At 34.4% G+C, this 21233-nt stretch overlaps 5 protein-coding genes across 8 annotated transcripts; 3 read left to right on the forward strand and 2 right to left on the reverse strand.

Moving 5' to 3' along the window:
- Positions 1–374: 374 nt before the first annotated feature.
- LOC111290703 (hydroxyproline O-galactosyltransferase HPGT1-like) lies at positions 375–4420 on the forward strand. Of its 3 annotated transcripts, XM_022882129.2 has the most exons (12): positions 375–768; positions 906–969; positions 1110–1159; positions 1261–1454; positions 1838–1901; positions 2003–2075; positions 2165–2285; positions 2792–2879; positions 2993–3043; positions 3404–3475; positions 3561–3673; positions 4040–4420. In XM_022882129.2, the coding sequence occupies exons 1-12, from the start codon at positions 656–658 to the stop codon at positions 4060–4062; spliced, it is 1026 nt and encodes a 341-aa protein (XP_022737864.1). In that variant the 5' UTR covers positions 375–655; the 3' UTR covers positions 4063–4420. The 3 variants fall into 3 exon arrangements, with proteins under 3 accessions (XP_022737864.1, XP_022737865.1, XP_089624057.1); XM_022882130.2 differs by lacking the exon at positions 3404–3475 and having other exon boundaries at positions 404–768; XM_089767931.1 differs by lacking the exon at positions 4040–4420 and having other exon boundaries at positions 404–768; positions 3424–3475; positions 3561–3639.
- Positions 4421–4492: 72 nt separating this feature from the next.
- On the reverse strand, positions 4493–6434 carry LOC111290130 (uncharacterized). The gene is made up of 5 exons (XM_022881503.2): positions 6088–6434; positions 5960–6012; positions 5716–5880; positions 5434–5535; positions 4493–4829 (listed from the first exon to the last, which is right to left on the reverse strand). Exons 1-5 carry the CDS (start codon positions 6251–6253, stop codon positions 4695–4697), a joined length of 621 nt encoding a protein of 206 aa, XP_022737238.2. The 5' UTR covers positions 6254–6434; the 3' UTR covers positions 4493–4694.
- A 141-nt stretch (positions 6435–6575) lies between these two features.
- On the reverse strand, positions 6576–9693 carry LOC111291085 (hAT transposon superfamily). Of its 2 annotated transcripts, none has more exons than XM_022882664.2 (4): positions 9633–9693; positions 9089–9129; positions 7286–8917; positions 6576–7189 (listed from the first exon to the last, which is right to left on the reverse strand). In XM_022882664.2, coding segments are annotated over exons 2-4 (2037 nt in total). In that variant the 5' UTR covers positions 9090–9129; positions 9633–9693; the 3' UTR covers positions 6576–6785. The 2 variants fall into 2 exon arrangements, with proteins under 2 accessions (XP_022738399.2, XP_022738400.1); XM_022882665.2 differs by having other exon boundaries at positions 9384–9693.
- A 3209-nt stretch (positions 9694–12902) lies between these two features.
- Positions 12903–16617, forward strand: LOC111289921 (putative inactive receptor kinase At4g23740). The gene is made up of 3 exons (XM_022881283.2): positions 12903–13326; positions 13868–15176; positions 15787–16617. Exons 2-3 carry the CDS (start codon positions 13955–13957, stop codon positions 16455–16457), a joined length of 1893 nt encoding a protein of 630 aa, XP_022737018.2. The 5' UTR covers positions 12903–13326; positions 13868–13954; the 3' UTR covers positions 16458–16617.
- Positions 16618–17454: 837 nt separating this feature from the next.
- On the forward strand, positions 17455–21141 carry LOC111289602 (vicianin hydrolase-like). Its single transcript, XM_022880772.2, has 13 exons — positions 17455–17760; positions 17954–18023; positions 18787–18845; positions 18929–19004; positions 19089–19166; positions 19265–19352; positions 19429–19636; positions 19713–19828; positions 19916–20127; positions 20216–20247; positions 20432–20534; positions 20622–20730; positions 20862–21141. Exons 1-13 carry the CDS (start codon positions 17593–17595, stop codon positions 21028–21030), a joined length of 1488 nt encoding a protein of 495 aa, XP_022736507.2. The 5' UTR covers positions 17455–17592; the 3' UTR covers positions 21031–21141.
- Positions 21142–21233: the final 92 nt, after the last annotated feature.

Raw genomic sequence — 21233 nt, forward strand, 5'->3', positions numbered from 1 at the left:
TAATATTAATAATTTTTTTTATCTTTAGCCCTTTTTCATCTTTTTTATAAAAAAAAAAATTTAAGATAACTTTTAGTAAATTTAAAAATTAAATTTTACTACCTGTAACACCTTTCCGTATATAAAAAATTTTTGTTAAAAATGTATAAGATAATTTTTCAGAGAAAAAAGAATTAGATGTGGGTAGAAATTTGGTAATTTTACCTATGTCAGCCAGGCGTAAATAACGGACAACACCCACTTTGACTCTCCGTCAAATGAAAAAAATCATTGAACATCGTACACAAAATGAGGTGAAAAAGATAAATAACTGATGGCCTTGAAAAAAAGGAGTACAAAAATGTATTTGTGTTCTGATGTGAGTATTTAGAAACGGGAAGATCCTGTAGTTTGGTCCTTTGCGGGGGGCATTGCACTTAAACCCAAAACTAAAACACAAGAAAAGACCGAGAACCTCAGAGAATTCTTTTGGGCACTGCCAGACAGGTCATCTCTTGGGTTTGGCCTATTCCTGAAACATAGTACGAAACCCATATCAGATAAATCGTTGAAAACCGATAGTTGAACTTGGATCTACCTCTCATTTACGTCACTGAATCTAAGTTTACCTTGAAGAAATCTTCAACTTTTATTTTTTTGTCTGAAAAGACGAAAAATGCAGAGTAAGGGGTCCAATAGCATGGTTTCAAATATGATATTTCGAACGCGAATCTCTTCGTTGTTGATCTCCATGTTCGCCACTTTTGCTTCTTTTTATGTGGCTGGCAGGTCAGTTCTCTATTTAGTATCAGACCCACCTTTTTAATTGTAATGTAAATTCACCTTAATGATTAGAGATCCTTCATTTTTCATTTATTGATATGAAAGCTTCTCTTTTTTGGGGGGGTGTTTTCTGTGGAAATTAGATTGTGGCAGGATGCAGAAAACAGGGTTTATTTGATAAAGGAGCTTGATAGGATAACTGGACTGGTGAGAATTTTTAACATTTACCCTGGTATCTAATATTTTTCTTTTTGACTTTGGAATTTAGCTGTTTGTAGGTATCCATTTCTCAGATTTTGTTATTGTTGAAAAAAGGAATTTAATTAATGAGTGACCTTTCATTTTAGGGCCAATCTGCTATATCAGTGGATGATACTTTGAAAATCATAGCCTGCAGGTAAGGAAAATATTGATTTTTGTTTGTTTTGAGTACTAACTGTTATTGGCCCCAACTTTTATCTGTTACAAACTTCCAATAGAATTTCTATTGCTTATTAGGGAACAGCAGAAGAAATTATCTGCCCTTGAGATGGATCTTGCTGCAGCTAGACAAGAGGGCTTTACTTCCAAGCGTTCATCAGATACTGATGGGGCTGTTTCAAAGAGAAGGCCACTTGTAGTAATAGGAGTTTTGACAGGATTTGGACGTAAGAACAACAGAGATGCAATACGAAAGGCATGGATGGGAAGTGGTATGAACACTTTGACTTTCTGTGAGCTTATTCGTTATTGTATTCTGCAATTGGTGTGTGAATGGATTTCTTTTCTTGTTTTAAGGACAAATCGGTTGAATCAACTTCTTTCTGTTTTGAAAGGAAAGGAGAGCGATGGATATCATTATGTTTTCTGCTTGAATGCTTGTTTTTTTTAAATCATCCCACTTATTAGTCTTATAAGTATAAGGGCACAAGTTAGACATAAGCATCTTCAACTGACAATTTATATGCACAAAATTAGTGAAGCATGTATGTTGTCTTATTAATCATGCACTTATACTGAGAGATAGTGTGATTGATGTGAGAATGACTTGATATTCTTTGGTTGGGGAACTAAAATCTGAATGTTTATTTTCCAGGTGCAACTTTGAAGAAAATGGAGAATGAAAAGGGCATAGTTTCACGATTTGTCATTGGAAGAAGGTATAATTTTCGCTTTCAATTTTTTATTTTCTTTCCTAAGATCCTTGCAAAATTATCAAGATGGTAAGCTAGAACTCATTCTTAAGTTGCATATTTTGCAGTGCAAACCGTGGTGACAGTTTGGACAGGAGCATTGACGATGAAAATAGGCAAACAAATGACTTTATTATTCTTGTAAAACATTCCTTATCCAACTATTGTCTTGTTTCATAGAGTTGGTTATGGATTCAACTATATGATCATTTATATATAATTCATAACAGGACCAACTTGAGACACCTGGGGAGCTTCCAAAAAAGGCCAAAAGGTTTTTTGCTTTTGCTGCTGACAGATGGGATGCTGAGTTTTACGCAAAAGTTAATGATGATATTTATATGAATATTGGTTAGTATCACAATAGATGGATAGCCTACAATCTTTCTTGATCCCTCTACATCAACTGTGTGCATCAATGTGAAGTTGACAGAAGCTTATACAGAATTGTCAGTTTTTTCAAAGTTGTTGCACTTTGTTCGTATTATCAAGTTGTTCTACATTTTTACTCGATTTTAGAAAACAACTTAGCTAAATCCTATTCAGTAGATGAAAACCATGTTCCAAGATCATAACCTTGCTTAAGTGGCAAATTCCAGAATATCAATAGAGATTTCACTTTTAAATCTGTCTATTGCAGATGTTATTAAAAAGTGAGAGAGCTGTTGAACAATATAATTATGCACTCATTTTACGAAAATCTGTTAAATCCATTATCTACACTATGTATGGTATCCTAATATTGTTCTATAATCTTCAAAATTGAGCAAGCTTTCCATTGCAAGATTTGTTTTACCATTGATAAAACCTTTTCTCAGCACTGTCCCTTCACAACTTATCAACTTGATGTTTTTTAGATGCCTTGGGAGCTACACTCACATCTCATCTGGACAAACCTCGTGTTTATATTGGCTGTATGAAATCAGGCGAAGTTTTCTCTGAACCGTAAGTTTGGCATAGAAATTCGGTTTTGAATTTACAGTTTAGGATATATGAGTTTGATATTTACTTGAACAGCCTTTATTTCTTCTCATGCTTGCAACTCTGGATATTGGCAGGAGCCACAAATGGTATGAACCAGATTGGTGGAAGTTTGGTGATAAAAAATCGTAAGTTTTGCTGCCACTGATTCCATCTTCTAGGACAAATAGAAGAAAGCATCCGTGACTAGGCTTATTATGCTTGTTACTGATTTACTCTGGATAAAATCTTATAGAGCGGTATCTGTATTAGTATTTAGTTGCTCAAAATGTCAAGATCAGTGTTATCAGTTAAGTTTGCAAAAAACTTTTGCTTTTCCTAATCTGAGAAATGAAACCTTCAGTTAAAGTTTCAAATCTACAGCTATCTTATTTATGGACAGAAAAACTAGGAATATGTTTCTTATAATGGGATTTACTTGTTTTGATATTTGTTTTCCTAGTATGGACTTATTATTTTAATTTAATTATTTTTTTGGCATTCAATAGATACTTTCGCCATGCATCAGGTGAAATGTATGTCATATCCGGGGCTTTGGCTAAATTTGTTTCAATAAATAGGTCAGGTCCTTTGTTCTTTGGTGCTACAATGTCATTAGTTATGCTATTATAAAGCAAGAAGTTGATCCTAATTTGTTGACTGCAGATCTCTTCTGCGCACATATGCCCATGATGATGTCAGTGCTGGATCCTGGTTTTTAGGGCTTGATGTCAAACATGTAGATGAAGGGAAGTTTTGCTGCACATCTTGGTCAACAGGTCTCTCTCTCTCTCTCTCTCTCTCACACACACACACACACACACACACACGCACACACATTAAGCACCTAGCCTGCTTTCTGAAACAGATTCCTCTGTTTAAATCATACATTTGATGGTATTGTATGTATAATGTATTAATGCGGATATTAATATCCCATCTTTACTGCAAAGAACAAGTACAAAAAATAAGAAGTATTATGTTTTAACATTTCAGATATAGTGTCCTGTCTATCTTGTTAGTCCTTAGTGATAGTGGATATGCATGGACATCCCAAAATGAGAATGTTCTTCCACACAGATTGATTTGGCTCTCTTGGATTAGCTAACATATATCTTTTTTGTGTTCTTTGGCCGTGGTTTCAGGAGCTATTTGTTCTGGAGTTTAATTTTATTTACTGATCCTGGAAGCAAAATATAAACCTGATGCCATCTGATGGGATTTATTTTATTTTCAAATAGTCAGTCTGCTCAACATGAATTTGATAGAGAAAGAATTGCTCCGCAAACTTTGAATAGAGGGCTTCTTGCTTGCACAAAAGAAGTTGTTTTGCCCATCTGATGAACAGTTGAGAGTACAGATTGAAAATGACAGTGAATGGCTTACAGAGTTAATAATAGCAGTTAAAAGGGTTAGATGATTCCGTTTCCCATTTGTTTATTCTTTTACACTTTTAAATAAGTTGTATCTGAAGTATAACCAAATCCTTGCATCTTTATTTCAGATGTCCAGAATTTGAAATTTAACCTTGCCAAATTATCTTTGTAGACGGTGTAATAGGCAATAGCTTATAAAGGTATTTGATTCTCCGGAATAATGATAATAAATAACACTATATCCATACATACAATTAACACCAAAGAGGCGGAAGTGATAATTGTAATTTGTTTTTCTTTATTACAGGAGACTAAATATCATAGAATGACTATTTATTTATACAATCTTTTTCAACGCAGAAAAAATAATGATATCGCATTATCATTCCAGTTCCACTTCGAAACTATTTAGTTTATATCATCTTCATGATGAGCTGTTAAGGAAACGGGCCAATGCCTTGTCGGTGTCATTGTCATACATGAGTAAGGCTTCAGCAACATTATTTAATGTGAATCCCATTTCTCGCAGTAGGTTGTAACCATTAACAAATTCCCGAACCTAAGGAAGAAAGAACAAAATTAATAAACAAATAGCAGAAGACATTCTTGTAATTAACTTTCTGACAGTGCCAGCTGCAGATCCAGAAGAATTGATGAAACTGCTTAGGCTAAACTTCAAGTACCAGGGCAACTTTTCCTCCCATTGCAAGACTAATCGTTTCTGTGCATCCTCATCATGAAATATAGGAAACTAACTCGTGTATCACAAAACCAGTCACTTATCCTAGATAATTACACACCCAAGATAGCCAAATGAATTCTAACATTCGACTAAACCAAAATTACTCTGTGCTAATCAAGAAAATGCAGGTAGACAGGATCCTACTTATCCATGATGAATTTGTGTTAGGGACAATAACACATTGGGTGGATGGTGTTGTTTTTTTTTTTTTTTTTTTTTTTTGGGGTGGGGGTGGTGTGGTTAATCAAATCCAACCTACGTTACAAACTATAACATCAAGGAATACTTCAAACTTCAAAGTAGACCCAACCAAGTTCTATGTTAGCACTACAATTACTCCACACTATTTTCAGACTACAAGTAAAGTCATCAGGTGTTCCAACTACTTGTTTGCAGTGACAAATGTTATTACAGAACATACCTTGGCCGGATTGTCTCCATAATTTGCAACTGCAACCGTAACAGCGTCTCCATTGAGTCCAGAGGCAATGTATTTGGTCACTATAGGATCTGAATTTGCACCCTGCACATTGACATGATCTTTTTTCTACCCTTAAAAAGCTCAACAAATATAGACTAATTTTATTAAACAAAGTCCCACTCAAAGTTGTCACAGATAGACCATGGAACAGACAAGTTACAAGGTTAACGAAAGATTTAAAAGGAAGCCAGAATCTCTGTTGGGGAATGAGAATAGACGCACCGGTGAAGAAGTTGATTGGATAGGTTTAGAAGGAAGGCTATCCAAGCCAAGCCTGCTCCAATTCATGCCTTCCTTGTCTGCTTCAGCCAAGATTTTCCTCTCAAACTCGAAATCAAGCTGGAAATCGCTTCGAGGAATATCCCCAACTTGCGGCGACAACTGAGGCTGCGAAAACGAGAAAGTAATCGATAGGATAACTTATTCCTCTAGTTAAAACCCAAAGGAAGCGAGTGAGAAGGGTTACCGGAGGAGTAATCCGATATTCTGGTTTCAAAGAAACCCTAATACCCAATCCAGCTGCCATAAATAAACTTGAATTTATCACATTATAAAAAAAAAATGAATAATAGTAAAAAGAAAGACAGAATTTACACTTAGAGGAAGAGGAAGGAGAAGAGGTCTGGTGGAAAGAGGAGGTGCGGGGTGCAGGAGGGACTTCGGTGTGAGCGGTTTGACCGATCATTGGGTATATGGAAGGTCCGTACATCGGATGGCTAGCTGATGATGATGACGACGAAGTGGGTCGTTGCCGGTACATCAGGATTTGCGCCTCGTACGGTGGACCTGTTCTGTTCCTGTAATCGTAATCCGTTCGAGAGGATAACGGAATTTTGCAAGGGTATTTACGAAAAATAGGGAGTGACGGCAAGCCTTCAGAAGAACGATGGAAGGAACTTGGAAAATCAATTTCTTTATTAGCATTTCTTTGAGCAAGTGAATTACTCTTTTTTTCTTTGCCTGAAAATTATACTTATTAATTAGACTATAAATTTATTTATTTGTTTTTTTTTTATAAATGATCTATTTGCAGTGTGAATTATTAGTAAATTTATTTATTATTACCGTTCATGCTTTTGGAATTCGAGACAATTGAATCAGTTTTCATTCAGACAAAGACAGTTTTTAACTCCTTTTCATGTATATTGGCAGTTATACGCAAAGCGCCATTGATACATAGCCACTACATACTTCAATAATGTAAACTGAAGTTCAAGAACTACATATCAACACACAATTACAAGTCATTCTAACACAACAACAGAAGGCGGTACAGAGACTTGCACATCAAGTCACAAGCCAAATATATGGTCATTTCCAAATATGGCAGCATTGAACTGTCTCGTATTCAAGTCACCCCCATCCAGAGCAGCACCAAACCGATCAAGCCACTGTGTCGGGCTTGGGTTTTCACTTTCCTCTACCCATTCTGAGGTCATATCAATGTCGTCAAACTGAATGGGGTCAGCTTCCACGGACTTTGTTCTCATTTGTCTTGCTAACCTCAGATTGTAGTTAATATACACAAGATCATTCATTGTCTCCTTGTCAATCTTATTCCGCTTTTCTGAATGAATTTGTTGAAATGTGCTCCAATGCTTCTCAAAAGTAAAAGTGCTGCAAACTTGACTAAGGATTCTGATTGCAACCCGTTGCAACACAGGTGCTGAGTCGCCGAATTGCTCCCACCAAAGCCCTGCAAGAGATAAATGCAGACACAATAAAAACTCACACAACACACATGCAGACCCAAAAAGCCAAGCAGTTGCCTGATAGAAAACAATAAACGTACCAGGAGAAACTGTATCTCTTGCCTCCATTGCTAGATTACAAGCGAACATCCCGTTTGCCCTTGTAAAAGTAAAAATTTGATTGGTGATGTCCCGTCTTAACTCTGGTGTGGGAAGAAGTTTCTCTAGAACCTTGAAGAAGTCTTCTTTTATAGATCCAAGAAATTTTATTTCTGGATTATACTGGATACTTGGATTTAAAAATGCCCCAGCAGAATGTAGAGGTGAATGAAGTTGGTCACGCCACTTTCTATCAACTATTTCCAAAAATGTCTTACACTTACTCTCATCCATTATATAGTATGTCCTTAATGATTCCTTGGCTCTAGTCATTAGTTCATATATAGAACCAACTGCAGGTTTCCCTCCAGATACTTCCCTCAACACTTTCAGAAAGGGCTCAGATATGGCCACACATTCTTCTACTGCCCTCCAAAAGTCATTATCCTCAACAATTGCAATGCAAGATATGCTCTGTGGTTTATTTGTATATGAGGAGTTAGTTGAATACTCAGGGCTATTGAACATATGCTTTATTCTTGACCTCTGTTTCAACATCGATTGCAACGATAGAAAGCTGGATACAGACTTTGTTATTCCTGTTCTTATGAGTTCCTGTCCCCCAGTGAACCTCTTCATTAAATCAAGCATTGATACATTGTTGTATAGAAACTTTGATAGCGTTTGTGCTTGTAAGATACATCTGTTCACCCAATCTACCTTAGAAAATTCTTCCAAGATTAGGTTCAAACATTGAGAAGCACAAGGAGACACAAAAATGGTTCCATAATTCTGCAAGATATGGTTTGAAATACCAGTATAGTTGAAACTAGTATCCATGATAATTTGCACAACACTTTCAGGGCCGAATTCTTGAATAACGGAATCAAATAAGTCGGCGAGGCATTTTGTGTTCTTAAAATACGAAGAGGCATCTACAGATTTGTGGAAAAAGGTCCTTGAGGGTGATGAAACTAAGAAGTTGATCAAAGCTCTAGACTTATTGTCAGTCCATGTGTCTGCAATGATGGTGCAGCCAGTAGTAATCCATTCTTTCTCAGTATCTTTTGATTGCAAACTCACTTCAGACTTGATCCTCTCCAACCACGTTGTCTTCAAGGTTTCTGCAGATGGACCTGTAAATCCAAGACCACACTTTCCAACTGCGTCAATCATTGCTTGATAGGACGAAGAACGAGCCACACTAAAGTCCAACTTATTCTCAAAAAAGAACAAAGCAATGCTTCTCTCGACATTGTCTTGGTTGCTCAATGTAGAAGGGGCCATTGGTGAGACAGTAGCAAAAACTTTCGCCACAGGAGATGATGCCTCTAAAGGAATAATTTTACTACTAGTAGATATATTTGCAGGGGACCTAGCTTCAGCAATCTTCTGCTTCTTAACACTAGATGTTTCTTTAATCTCCTCTTTCGACGATATAATGGCTTTAACCCTATCAGTAACATCATCTCTAACTTTACTACATGGATTTACACCTTTACTTGGAAGACGAGACAGATGATGCTTTAACCTACTAATCCCACCATTCAAAACTCTAAGGCAAAATTTGCATCTAACTTTATTTCCATCTAATTTCTCAGCATATTCCCAACACACATCTTTTTCCCGAACCACTGCCAGAAAAATCAAGTGTACATGATCATCACTTACTCTGTCATTTTGAGACGATTATGCAACCAAGCAATAATTGAAAATTGAAGCTAACTATTTCATTCAACCAAGCAAATGCAAATGTTCGGAAAATAAAAAAATAAAATAAAAAAGAATCGAAATTTTGAACTTACTGATGATGGTGGGAAACGACTTTTGAGTTGTCCAATTTGACCTACGAAAGGAAGCAAAGTAGAAAAAAATAATGTTAAGAAGTTCATCAAAAATTAGATTGTCAATTTTTCAAATAAAGCAAATTCGAATTTTTAATATTTTTCAACATTTTAGTTTCATTCAAAGCTCAACGCTCAAAATTTTCGACTTTTTATTTTTTGCTTGAAGAATCATTCTCCAATCATCAGTTCCATACAGTGAAATTTTCAAAATTTTTTTCTAGAATAATTTTTTTTCCAGGGAAACAGAAAAAACCTTCGCCGAAAACGTATATAGTTTAAAATTCGAAATTTCCTCCTCCGATTTACGTCCATTTTCTCAGTAACCCAACACAACATTTAGCTTAAAAACCCAGAATCCAGCAACAAGAATTACAATTATTTTTGAACAATTAAAAAAGCGAGAGTGTTTTATTTATAATAAATGTAAAGAAAAAGCCAGAATTATAAGCTATAAGTAAACAAAAAAAGAAAGAGAAATTAGCGAGAGATTTAAGGAGCTTACTGAGAAGAGAGAGAGAGAGAGAGAGAGAGAACAAAGAGATTGGTCTTCTCGACGGAGAGATAAACGGAGATTGCAGATCTGGCAGTTTTATTATTTATCGCGATATTTTGCACTTTAGGGTTTTTGTTTCTGGATGCTTCTTTTTGTTGGAGTTTTATTAGGGTCTTAATCTTATCCTCTCTAATTTCTTCTCGTTTTCCCATTTTTCCTATTTTTCTTTTTCTTTAAATTTTTTTTCTTTTGGCGAGATATCGCGGACGCTTTTCTGATTTTGAACCAATCAAATGCTAGATTTAGAAGGTTTATTAAACGAAGTCGTTTTTTCTCTTCATAATTAATGATCCCAAAAAGATCAACGCTGGAAGCCACTCTTATCAGAGCCAGGTTTCGATCCTGGGACCTGTGGGTTATGGGCCCACCACGCTTCCGCTGCGCCACTCTGATTTGTTATTTTTTGGATACTTTTATTTGTTAAAAGGAAGAAATTGCCATGATTGATGTATACTAATTCGAGGCTATTAAGAATATTAGTTAGTAAGCTACTGGGTGGATAGAATATTTTCTCATCATCATTTTTAAAATTTTATATTATAATTATTTTTATTTTAATATTCAACAAATATTTTAAATCTATCATGATCTGTGTCTTTGTATATAATTAATAGGTATGAGTAATTTCGTACCCATAAATTCTTTTAAAAAATAAAATTTTATTTTTTTAATTTTTATTTTGCATATTTATGTAAAATTTTTATAAATATATTAATATATATTTTAAATAAAAATATATTACTTTCAATTATCTAAAATGATAATTTATATTATTTAATAAATATCAATTCATTAAATATATATAAAAAATATAAATATAAGTACAGAACAAGTATTATATTATCTGATTTTATCCTCAAATAAAAAATTTAAAATCATATTTATTTTCATTCTCATCCTCATAATATAATATTTATTTTTATTCATATTCATGTAAAAATTTGAATTCTCCATTAGATACGAATAAAATTAACATCATTGAATATTACCATTTCTATAGACTAATTGAATTATGGTATACAAACCACAAAATTTAAAACATTCTCTGTTTAAGAAGAATAAATGTTGCACTCTAAAGTGAAAAATGTTCAAATGAAAAATTTTGAAGGAGACATGCATGTAGATACATTGATAATTTATTTATTTATGCAGTCTAAAATATTAATAATTTATGTAATTATCTCGTGTTTTATACAAATATTACGTTTTTTAATTCGTGTTAACATGTAAAATATAAAATATTTTTTTTATATATTTTTGTTAAATCCATTTATTATTTTTTCATAAAATTTTAAATCATGTCATGTTTATATTTTTTTGTATTATTTTATATCTTATCATTATATTATATTTTAAATTATCAAGTCTATATATAAATGGAATATAATATGATTTTTCATTTCATAAATTTTAAGAATAAAATTACAGTTTTAACCATATAACAAGGTATATACTTACATTAATGTAAGTTTTACATTCTTTTTTTAATTTTTAAATCAAAATGATAAAAATTAAAAATAATATTTTAATCCAAAGTAATCATTAATTTAATTATAATTAAAAAATATAAAAATATAAAACTTACGCTGCTATAAATAGATCCTTTTTCAAACCACATTATCAATACATAGATCAATTTGCATCATATGAGATGACCCCTTTGTCTATAGTATTGAATTAACAATATCTATACATAATTCTGACTTTGGAAAACCCTTGATTAAGATCGTGCAGTGTATCATCGCTGCATGCTTCTCAGAATACTTTTTAATTTCAATTTTTCTAACTTTAGTATATCAGCAAAATTGATTAATTGTCTATTTCATGGAAGTTGATTACTATAGACATCGATGTGATTCCAACATCGATGGCATATTCAAAACTAATAATTATACTAGTAATATTTGATTTTCAATGGTACTATTATAATTGTATTAAGATTATTAAAGATTAAATTTTATTTCGATATAAAAATATTTTAAGTGAAAAGTGATTATCTCATTTTAAAATTAACACATGTAATATGCTTCAACGAAAACTATCATAAGATTTAAAAAGCACTCACTAATGAAATTAGTGACATTAAAAATATTGAATCTAGTATTTTAAATGAAATATTTAATTTTTATTAACTCACTCAATCTTTTTAATTGAAAATTAAATTTTAATTAACAAAATTGAGAGTTTAATATCTTATCAATAAATCATGTGATCAACGATGAAATGATTTGATCTTTGATCTTGATGAATTGTATTAATTTCCAAGCAAAATAATGGTAGTAAATATGATGATGTAGATTGTTTCACCAATGATGACATAAATTACTTAAATTAGACGATGCCGAAAATGTTTATCAAACAATGTGCTAGAAGAAGGGCTTTTTGTCAAAAAAATTCCCGTCCTCCTCCAATATTAGATACCCAATAGGTGAAGGCGTACGCAAAGGTGGACTGTTATGGCCAATGAGGTGGGACTCCCCTTCTCCATCATGGCCCATACGATGTTGTTTAGGTGATTATGATGATGTAGTTGGTGGGGTAGAGTCCGAGTAAGTAGTTGGGGATCGGTAACATCACGTAGGGAGTGGCCATTCTTGGTGCTACTGCTGTCATCTCAGCCGTTCGACCGTCGGTACTGATTGAACTTTGCCAACAAGCATTCCTACTTTGGCTTAATTGCCCACGCCAATGAATCTAAAAGTCAACGTCCAAAATCTAGAGCGTGGCGCTGACGTCCCTATCTCAAATATATTTTTAAATTTTTACAAAATTCATATACTTTTTGTCAACATTTTAAATCATTTAATTTTTATGTATTCTTTTAATATTATATCTATTTAAAATTATCAAATTTATTACTAAAAAAATAACCAAATTTATCGTACATGTTTGTTATTGGTTGGTATATTTGTGATTGATTAGTTTGCAAGAAATGTAAACATTAATTTTTGTAAATTTCCTTTAGAATGACATAACGTTCACCTTATCACTGTCACCTCATCACATGCACCGCCCCTCCAATTAATTCTTCCCTGACTTTAAATTCTTTTTTTTTTTAATTTTATTTTAACAAATAGTAATTAATTCGTAATTCAACTTTCTTGATCATCCCAAAACAGTACCCAATTTTAGAAGCAATCATAAATGGCAGAAGAAACACTATGTATGGACTGTACGTACAGTACATTATAACAGACCCCACAGCAGATCCTTATTCTTAGGATACAAATTTTTGGTTTTGAATCAGATTTCCTACCTTTCTCTTTGTCTCCACATGGCTTTTCCTAGTCATGTGCTATAAAAACAACTACTTAATATCAATATGAGGGTGTTTTTTTCTTCTCTCAAATGATTCTCTAATGGTGCTAGCGGTATTTTTTTTTCTTGCATGTGATGCTGCTCTCTCAAGCAAGAAAAGCTCAATCATTGATATTCGATCGTCATTATTACCATTGCCATCATGAACTCGTTAGCTAGCCCCGTAACTCTTGTCTGATTCTTGAAGAATGTGCCTGATTCTTCTTCTCTCTTCTCCTTTGCTTCTTTTTCAATGCTCCAGGGATTAACTGCCAAGTTCTTATATTTGATCATTTCTGGATCCTTTGCCGGGTTTCTTTTGATCTGGGCTCTGGCTTCTCTCAAAGTAAGTTAATTTGTTCTAAAATTTTGATTACTAAGATTTGTTCTTATTCTTTTGTTGGTGTATGAATATTATCTGTTTGGTTATCGAGAAATGAAGAGAAAGAAGCTGGATAAAATTCTCAATGTTAATATTATGGTTTTTGACCATTCGTAGTAAATGGCTTAAATTTTGCATCTTGAAAATATGAAAACTTCAACTGAATCAATCAGTACGGTATGCTAATTGGGTTTTAATTTCATAACATGAGATTTTGTAAATTTGGATCATAGATTCCTTTTCTTGTTATGTTTTTAAGCATTTTACTCAGTAACCAAACAGAGAAAGGTCGAAAAAGAAAAGTCAACAAATGACAGAACGTAAGGCACCTAAAGTTGCTGCTTTTGACAAAAATCTGCTTAATATCAAGTCATTTAAGTCAATATTTTTTATAGAAGTTTTTAACAAACGTTTCTGTTGTTAACCATTGATTATAACTCAGTAACATATTCTTTAACGATTGCGTTTCTGACTCTGATTTCTTTGGTCATTCAAATTCATATAGATGAGGCCATAATTAGCAGAAAAGTTAAAGAATCCCACTTTTACTGCGAATTTGGTTGAATTGTTGGGATTTTGAGGCAGCTGGGAAATGGGCAAGAAAAAGAACCCCTTGTTCATTTTCTTGCTGGGGGCAATGTTCTCATCCATCCTTGCTGAACCAGTTAAAGATAAACAAGCATTACTAGATTTCCTTGACCATATTCATCACTCACGATCTCTCAACTGGAGCAAGGAAACCTCTATATGCAACAGCTGGATAGGAGTGACATGCAACAGCGATCGTTCCAGAGTTATTGCCCTGCGATTGCCCGGTATGGCACTTCGTGGCCCTATTCCAGCTAACACTCTAAGTCGTTTATCTGCTGTTGAGATTTTAAGTCTTAGATCCAATGCTATTTCGGGTTCATTCCCTTCTGATTTTGCTGAACTCAAGAACCTGACCAACCTTTATCTTCAGTTCAACAAGTTTTCTGGCCCATTGCCTGATTTCTCTGTTTGGAACAATCTTACAATCGTTAGTCTTTCAAACAATGGCTTCAATGGAAGCATTCCTCCTTCAGTTTCAAAGTTGACACACCTCACAGCTTTGAATCTTTCTAATAACTCACTTTCAGGTGATATTCCTGATCTAAATATCCCTAGTTTGCAACAGCTTGATTTAGCCAACAACAATCTCACAGGAATTGTTCCTAAGTCCCTCGAAAGATTTCCAAGTTGGGCATTTTCTGGTAATAATCTTTCATCAGAAAATGCCCTTCCTCCTGCTCTTCCAGGCCAGCCACCTAATGCTCAACCTTCAAAGAAAGCCAAAAAGCTGGATGAACCTGCACTCTTGGGGATCGTAATTGGTGGCTGCGTGCTGCTATTTGTCCTAGTTGCCCTTTTGATGATCAGTTGTCACTCAAAGCGACAAAAGGAACAAGAATTCCGTGCAAAGTCCCCAAAAAAAGAAGTCTCTTCGAAGAAAACGGCTTCTGAGAATCATGATAAGGACAATAGGCTTGTCTTCTTTGAGGGTTTTAATCTTGCATTTGACTTGGAGGACTTGTTGAGAGCATCTGCAGAGGTGCTTGGGAAGGGTACATTTGGAGTAACATACAAAGCAGCCTTGGAGGATGGAACCACTCTGGCAGTGAAGAGGTTGAAGGAGGTAACCTCAGCAAAACGGGAGTTTGAGCAACAGATGGAGGTGGTTGGGCGTATCAGGCATGAGAATGTGTCTGCGCTTAGGGCATATTATTATTCAAAGGATGAGAAGCTTATGGTTCATGATTACTACGATCTGGGAAGCGTGTCTGCTCTGCTACATGGTGGGTTGATATGCTTAATTTCAATCTTTAGCTCAGCTCTTATTTGATTCTCTTTAAATATCTATTTTGCTTGGTGCTAATTTCTAAAATTAGTCAGTCCCTCAGCTTCTTCCTCTAAGATCTGCACTGCCTCAGTTTTTTCACCTCTATTTTATAAAATTTATGAACTCTAAGGATATTTCCTCTTACTTGTTGCTATTTCAAGTATAAGTTGGAGATATAAGCATTTTAGATGGAAAAGTTTGCTACTTTCTTCTATAATGCAAGACTGTGTTGTGGAGAAATGGTATTTTCTGATGGCGAACCATAAACAAAGCACATAGAACGATTCAGAATTTTCCTGGCCATGTAATGTATCTCTTATCTACATTTCAGCTGCAGAATGATGAGTCATGATTCAATTAGATAACACTTAAGCCTATATGTCATGATTCAATTAGATAACACATAAGCCTATACGTTAACTCAAGAGCTAGATCCATTTTGTTTAATATAATTGATTTCTTGATCCCCAATTTGTATCTCAGTTTGTGATTTCCTTAAAGAAGTCACTTCATTACAGTTTGCTAAGAAGTAAACATTGTATCTTGATGCATCTCTAATATTATAGGTAAAAGAGGTGAAGGCCGGACAACTCTGGACTGGGAAACTAGACTTAAAATTGCAATTGGTGCTGCAAGAGGCATTGCTCATATCCACTCACAAAACAGTGGAAAACTTGTTCATGGAAACGTCAAAGCTTCAAACATTTTCCTAAACTCTGAAGGATATGGTTGTGTCTCAGATATTGGTTTGGCAGCAGTGATGAGCCCAATGCCTCCACCTGTAATGCGGGCTGCAGGTTATCGTGCACCAGAAGTAACAGACACTAGGAAAGCAACTCAAGCATCTGATGTATACAGTTTTGGGGTCTTATTGCTTGAGCTCTTAACTGGAAAATCACCAACACATGCCAACGGTGGTGATGAGATTGTTCACTTGGTGAGGTGGGTGCATTCTGTAGTTAGAGAAGAGTGGACTGCAGAAGTGTTTGATGTAGAACTTTTACGGTATCCTAATATAGAGGAAGAAATGGTGGAGATGCTACAAATTGGGATGAGTTGTGTGGTGAGAATGCCAGAGCAGAGACCAAAAATGTCTGACCTAGTGAAAATGGTGGAGGAAATTCGGCGAGCAAACACAGGGAACCAACAATCCTCTGAAACTAAATCAGAAACTGCAGCTTCAACCCCAATCCCACATGCAGCCGAAATGGGTCCCTCTTCATCTGTTCCACCGTAAGATTCTTTTGTTTTATGAATTAGTAGTTTTATAAAATTTTAGAATTCATTATGGAACAGGCAAAAGGGTTTTTGATTACTTAAGTTGTTTATGTATCCTATACTTCTATGATAAAATATGGTTACAAGATTAGTTTAGCTACCCTGATGTAGCTATGATCAGAGTCAATCCTTGGTTATTGTGTCATTGAAACAGCCAGGAATTAATTGTTAAATCATGTGGACTTTAATGGTTTTGCTCGATGAAGTCTCTTTGATTTCTTTATCTATGGTTGGGTAAGGGTGCCCGGTGCATATGCATGCGCATCAAAATGGACAGTGAATAATTGTGGTATCTGGTTCCACTTTGTCCTCTTATAGTCCAAAACCTACCATCATCAATGGTTTCATTTCATTATCCCATTCGATTCAACTGAAAATGGTCATAAGCTGAGCAGGGAAATGAACAGGAACTTTTTCAACAATCTCATCAGTTAACAGGAAGCTCCAATTTAAAAGGGTGTTAGTGGTTTTGTACCTTTGATGAGCGCACTGCCAAGGTTTTTTATGCAGCATTTGATCCTGTGGGCAATCCTTAAGAAAAGTTAGGATTTCTTTTTCTTTTTCCTCATCTAATCATCAATAACTAGGCTTGAAACAAGGGCAATATTTTGTCTCTGGCTTCAAATATTTAATTGAGCCAATGCACGGCAGAAGATGATAAAAAAAGTAAAAAAAAAAAATGGATATTCCATTTTAGAATTTGACGTATGTCCAGCGCCGGCATCAACCAAACGAAGCCTTAGTCTATTAGGGGGAGAGTTTTGGAAATGGACTTTAGAGTCTCGGCGCCTTGTTTTGCCGACATTCAAAAACTTTGGATGCATTCGAGTTTGCCCAATACAATATTTATCTTACAGTTGGAACCAAATTACCTTCCTGTTTCTGAAAGCAGGCGAAAAAAATATTTAAATCTTGACCAATTCTTGTTGTCATTGATTATTTCTTATGTTACTGTATATATAGTTGCAAATTCCTATATATACATAAGTGAAAGGGAATATAATGATATAGATAAATAGATAGATAGATAGATAGATAGATAGATAGATAGATAGATAGATAGAGAGATAGAGGGATTGGGTGCACAGGGAGGCATGGCAAAGCAGAGTTATTTCTTCTTCTGCCTGGTAGCCCTGGCCGCTGGACTTTTGGGTGCTACCACCGATGGGGCAAAACCAAAACCAAGCCATTACTCCAAGCCCTTTAACAGAAGCCGTTTTCCAGCAGGTTTCATTTTCGGTGCTGGATCAGCTGCTTACCAGGTATTCCCTGCTCCTATATATATTAATATATATGCCATAAATATATATATATATATATGCTAATCAGGTGTATATATATATATATATATATATATCCGTAAGTCAATCATATTCCTATAAAAGAGCAGAAAACTGAGAGAGGTAAGATACAATTAATATTTTTTATGTCTTTTCTAACTTAATTTCACTGCAGATTGAAGGAGCAGCTCTTGAAGATGGAAAAGGACCAAGTGTATGGGACACTTTCGTTAGAAAAAATCCAGGTCTCTGCTTTTCCTTACTATAATTATACATATGTATGCCTACTTAATTAATATGTTAATTATCCTTTGAAAAAAATATATTTTTTAATTATTGTTTTTCTTTTAATTTTTTTAGTATATAGGTAACTTTTTCCTATTGAATTGTTAGATAATTCTCTCTTTCTTTTTTTATTATTTTTTTGAAAACATGCAAACCATTGATCTTCTCATTGAATTGTCAGCTATAAATAATAATTTTTTGTATTTAAAGTTGTTAAAATTGAAATTTAATCATTAAAACTAAAAATTCAATATTCTATCTACAAACCATATGATTAATAATCTCCATTCTAATGTGCTAAATATAATTCATTTAAAGCCGGCTAAAAACAAATGAAACTTGAAGTAAATATAATCATAAGGTCAGGTTAAATAAAATAAGCTTGATAGTAGATAACAAGTAGATAAGACATCGGTTCAATTTCAATATATAGTGAGATAATGATAACTTAAAAGAAAGAGAATTTAGGTGAGAATTTTTAGGTAAAGGTTCGAGAATTTTTTTTTTTATTAAAACTGATTAAACAGAAATTAAATTTGAAAATTTAAACCAATAAATTAATTAATAAAATTTAATAATATGTAAAAAAGTTGATTAAAAAATAGTATCTATACACAAAAGTTAATCAATGTTTAAACATTGGTCCATGAACATGTGCTCGTACATACTATACTGTACGCATCTTTATATAAACTCAAAAAATTTAACGATGGCATATGACAGAAAGAATCGTTGATGGAAGTACGGGAGATGTAGCTGTTGATTTTTATCATCGTTACAAGGTTTGTCCTTCTTTCTTTTATATGTTTCATAAAATATTTTTTATCATTAAAAAAGATTATCCAACAAATATTTAATGGTGCAGGAGGATATAAAGCTGATGAAAGAAGTTGGGTTGGATTCCTTCAGATTCTCCATTTCATGGTCTAGAATTTTACCCGGTAAGTTCGTTTCTACTTCACATTTTAATTAAAAAGTTTCAATTTGGATAACTTGACATGAAAATTTATGCTCTCTATTTTCAGAGGGGACACTTAGTGGAGGAGTAAATCCATCAGGTGTCCAATTTTACAACAACCTCATCGATGAGCTTCTTGCAAATGGTCCAATTCCAATCTTTAATCTCTGGCTTTCATGCTACTGGAAATCAACCAAAGGGTGCCTAACTGTCTTTACTCTTAACTTTCTCAATTATGAGCAGGTTTAAAGCCCTTTGTGACATTACTCCATTTCGATCATCCACAAGCTCTTGAAGATGATTACGGTGGATTTTTAAGTCCCAAAATTGTGTAAGTTGTTTTTTCATTTTCCCAAATAAAATCTACTTCCATATTCAACATAAAAAGTGTGTTTTTTCCTTAACAGGGATGACTATGTTGATTATGCGGATTTTTGCTTTAAAACGTTTGGTGACCGAGTCAAGCACTGGGTGACTATGAATGAACCAAATGGGTGGAGCATTGGAGGTGCCGATGGCTCTGCTTCCACTTCTCCAACCGAGCCTTATATCTTGGCCCATCACTTGCTTCTTTCCCATGCAGCTGCTGTCAAACTCTACAGGGACAAGTACCAGGTTTGTATAGCTTTCAATGAATGAAGGAATATGTTAGACAAGATTAGCAGAATCCTAATGCTGATAGAATGTGCAGTCATCTCAAAAGGGAAAAATTGGAATTACCATAATAACTAATTGGTTCATACCAAAATTTGATACAACTGCCGACCACAAGGCAGCTTCCAGAGCTCTAGATTTCCTTTTTGGATGGTGAGTAGAGAACAGTTTTACCTGCATTACTAGATTTTCCCTGTATTGCATGCTTAGAACATTTCTTTTCTGGCAAAATTTGTGTAGGTTTGTGGATCCAGTAATATGTGGAGAGTATCCAAAGAGCATGCGGTCATTGGTAGGGAGTAGACTGCCCAAATTCACTGAAGCTGAGTCCAGGATGTTAAAAGGGTCGATCGATTTTCTTGGTGTAAATTACTATACTGCAAATTATGCAGAAGATGCACCTCCATCAAACAATGCCAACTATGGCACTGATAGCAGAGCAAATGTCACAAGTAGGACAAAAGACTTTCAAGTTTTAATCCATCGTATTATCTTTGATAAAAACTCGCATTACCATTGACATATATTTGGTTCTTGCAGCTGAAAAGAACGGAGTTCCAATTGGCACACCGGTAATTGGTTATCTTCTCTCTCATACCTCCTTCATTACTATATATATTTCTACTATTTTATCGGTCTTATCAAGCAACATTTATGAAAAGAAAAAGAAAAAGAAAAAGAAAAGAAAAGAGACTTTTAGAAGAACTGATATGCCATTTTTTCATGAGCAAACTATTGGTGTCAATAATTTTGCAGACTGTTGTGAGCTGGCTTTTCATATATCCAAATGGCCTAAGAGAGCTGATGGTATATATAAAGGAGAAGTACAACAATCCACCCATTTACGTTACAGAGAACGGTGAGCCAGCCAGAGTCCTCAGTCTTAACTAATTAGTGTTGTTAATTTTTCATGCAGTTGAAAGCAATAACCTGCTGTTTTCTACAGGGGTGGCTGAAGCAAATAATGCTTCATTGACAGTAAAAGAAGCGATCAAGGATGGTACCAGGATTAGATCCCTTGATGGCCACTTGAAATCGCTTTTAAAAGCAATCCAGTGAGCACTTAGAAAAAAATGTTGCTCAATTCATAAATCAAAAGTTTAGTTTTATTTATATAATTTGATGGTCTAAGAAGCAATAAAATATATACTTATCAGTTTTTCATGTAATTTTTTTTCTTTGGCAGGGAGGGAGTTAACATCAAGGGTTACTACATGTGGGCGTTTTTGGACGACTTCGAATGGACTTCTGGATATACCCTTAGGTTTGGGTTCACATTCATTGATTACAAGAATAATTTGAGAAGATACCTTAAATATTCAGCTTATTGGTTCAAGATGTTCCTCCTTGCCTAACCTCTGCGACCTATGGGGATTTATCTCCTGAACTCTGTTGCTGTATGCAAAATTGTTTGGTTTGAGTACTACGAAGAAAAGTGCATTTTACGAGTTACTGTTTGAACATCCTTCTTCTCGTCTTCAGTTTGCCTCCCCTCTATGATTCTTAATTGCCATTATCCCCCTTTAAGGGAAAGTGTGAAATATCTGCAGCCCACTCA

This window comes from Durio zibethinus, chromosome 11, assembly GCF_047325235.1.
Source record: "Durio zibethinus cultivar Kanyao isolate XHJ-2024 chromosome 11, ASM4732523v1, whole genome shotgun sequence".
Lineage (NCBI taxonomy): Eukaryota > Viridiplantae > Streptophyta > Magnoliopsida > Malvales > Malvaceae > Durio > Durio zibethinus.

Coding starts and splice junctions, on each gene's coding strand:
- LOC111291085 (XM_022882665.2), bottom strand. CDS start 9,466: ATGTTGTGTTGGGTTACTGAGAAAATGGACGTAAATCGGAGGAGGAAA. Junction 8,918..9,088: donor GTCGTTTCCCACCATCATCA/GTAAGTTCAAAA, acceptor TTTTTCTGGCAG/TGGTTCGGGAAAAAGATGTG. Junction 7,190..7,285: donor AAGAGATACAGTTTCTCCTG/GTACGTTTATTG, acceptor TATCTCTTGCAG/GGCTTTGGTGGGAGCAATTC.
- LOC111289921 (XM_022881283.2), top strand. CDS start 13,955: ATGGGCAAGAAAAAGAACCCCTTGTTCATTTTCTTGCTGGGGGCAATG. Junction 15,177..15,786: donor CGTGTCTGCTCTGCTACATG/GTGGGTTGATAT, acceptor CTAATATTATAG/GTAAAAGAGGTGAAGGCCGG.
- LOC111289602 (XM_022880772.2), top strand. CDS start 17,593: ATGGCAAAGCAGAGTTATTTCTTCTTCTGCCTGGTAGCCCTGGCCGCT. Junction 20,248..20,431: donor GAGTTCCAATTGGCACACCG/GTAATTGGTTAT, acceptor ATAATTTTGCAG/ACTGTTGTGAGCTGGCTTTT. Junction 20,535..20,621: donor CATTTACGTTACAGAGAACG/GTGAGCCAGCCA, acceptor TGTTTTCTACAG/GGGTGGCTGAAGCAAATAAT.
- LOC111290703 (XM_022882129.2), top strand. CDS start 656: ATGCAGAGTAAGGGGTCCAATAGCATGGTTTCAAATATGATATTTCGA. Junction 970..1,109: donor TTGATAGGATAACTGGACTG/GTGAGAATTTTT, acceptor CTTTCATTTTAG/GGCCAATCTGCTATATCAGT. Junction 2,880..2,992: donor GGCGAAGTTTTCTCTGAACC/GTAAGTTTGGCA, acceptor GGATATTGGCAG/GAGCCACAAATGGTATGAAC.
- LOC111290130 (XM_022881503.2), bottom strand. CDS start 6,253: ATGTACCGGCAACGACCCACTTCGTCGTCATCATCATCAGCTAGCCAT. Junction 5,881..5,959: donor AATATCGGATTACTCCTCCG/GTAACCCTTCTC, acceptor TCGTTTTCGCAG/CCTCAGTTGTCGCCGCAAGT. Junction 4,830..5,433: donor ATGGAGACAATCCGGCCAAG/GTATGTTCTGTA, acceptor TTTCTTCCTTAG/GTTCGGGAATTTGTTAATGG.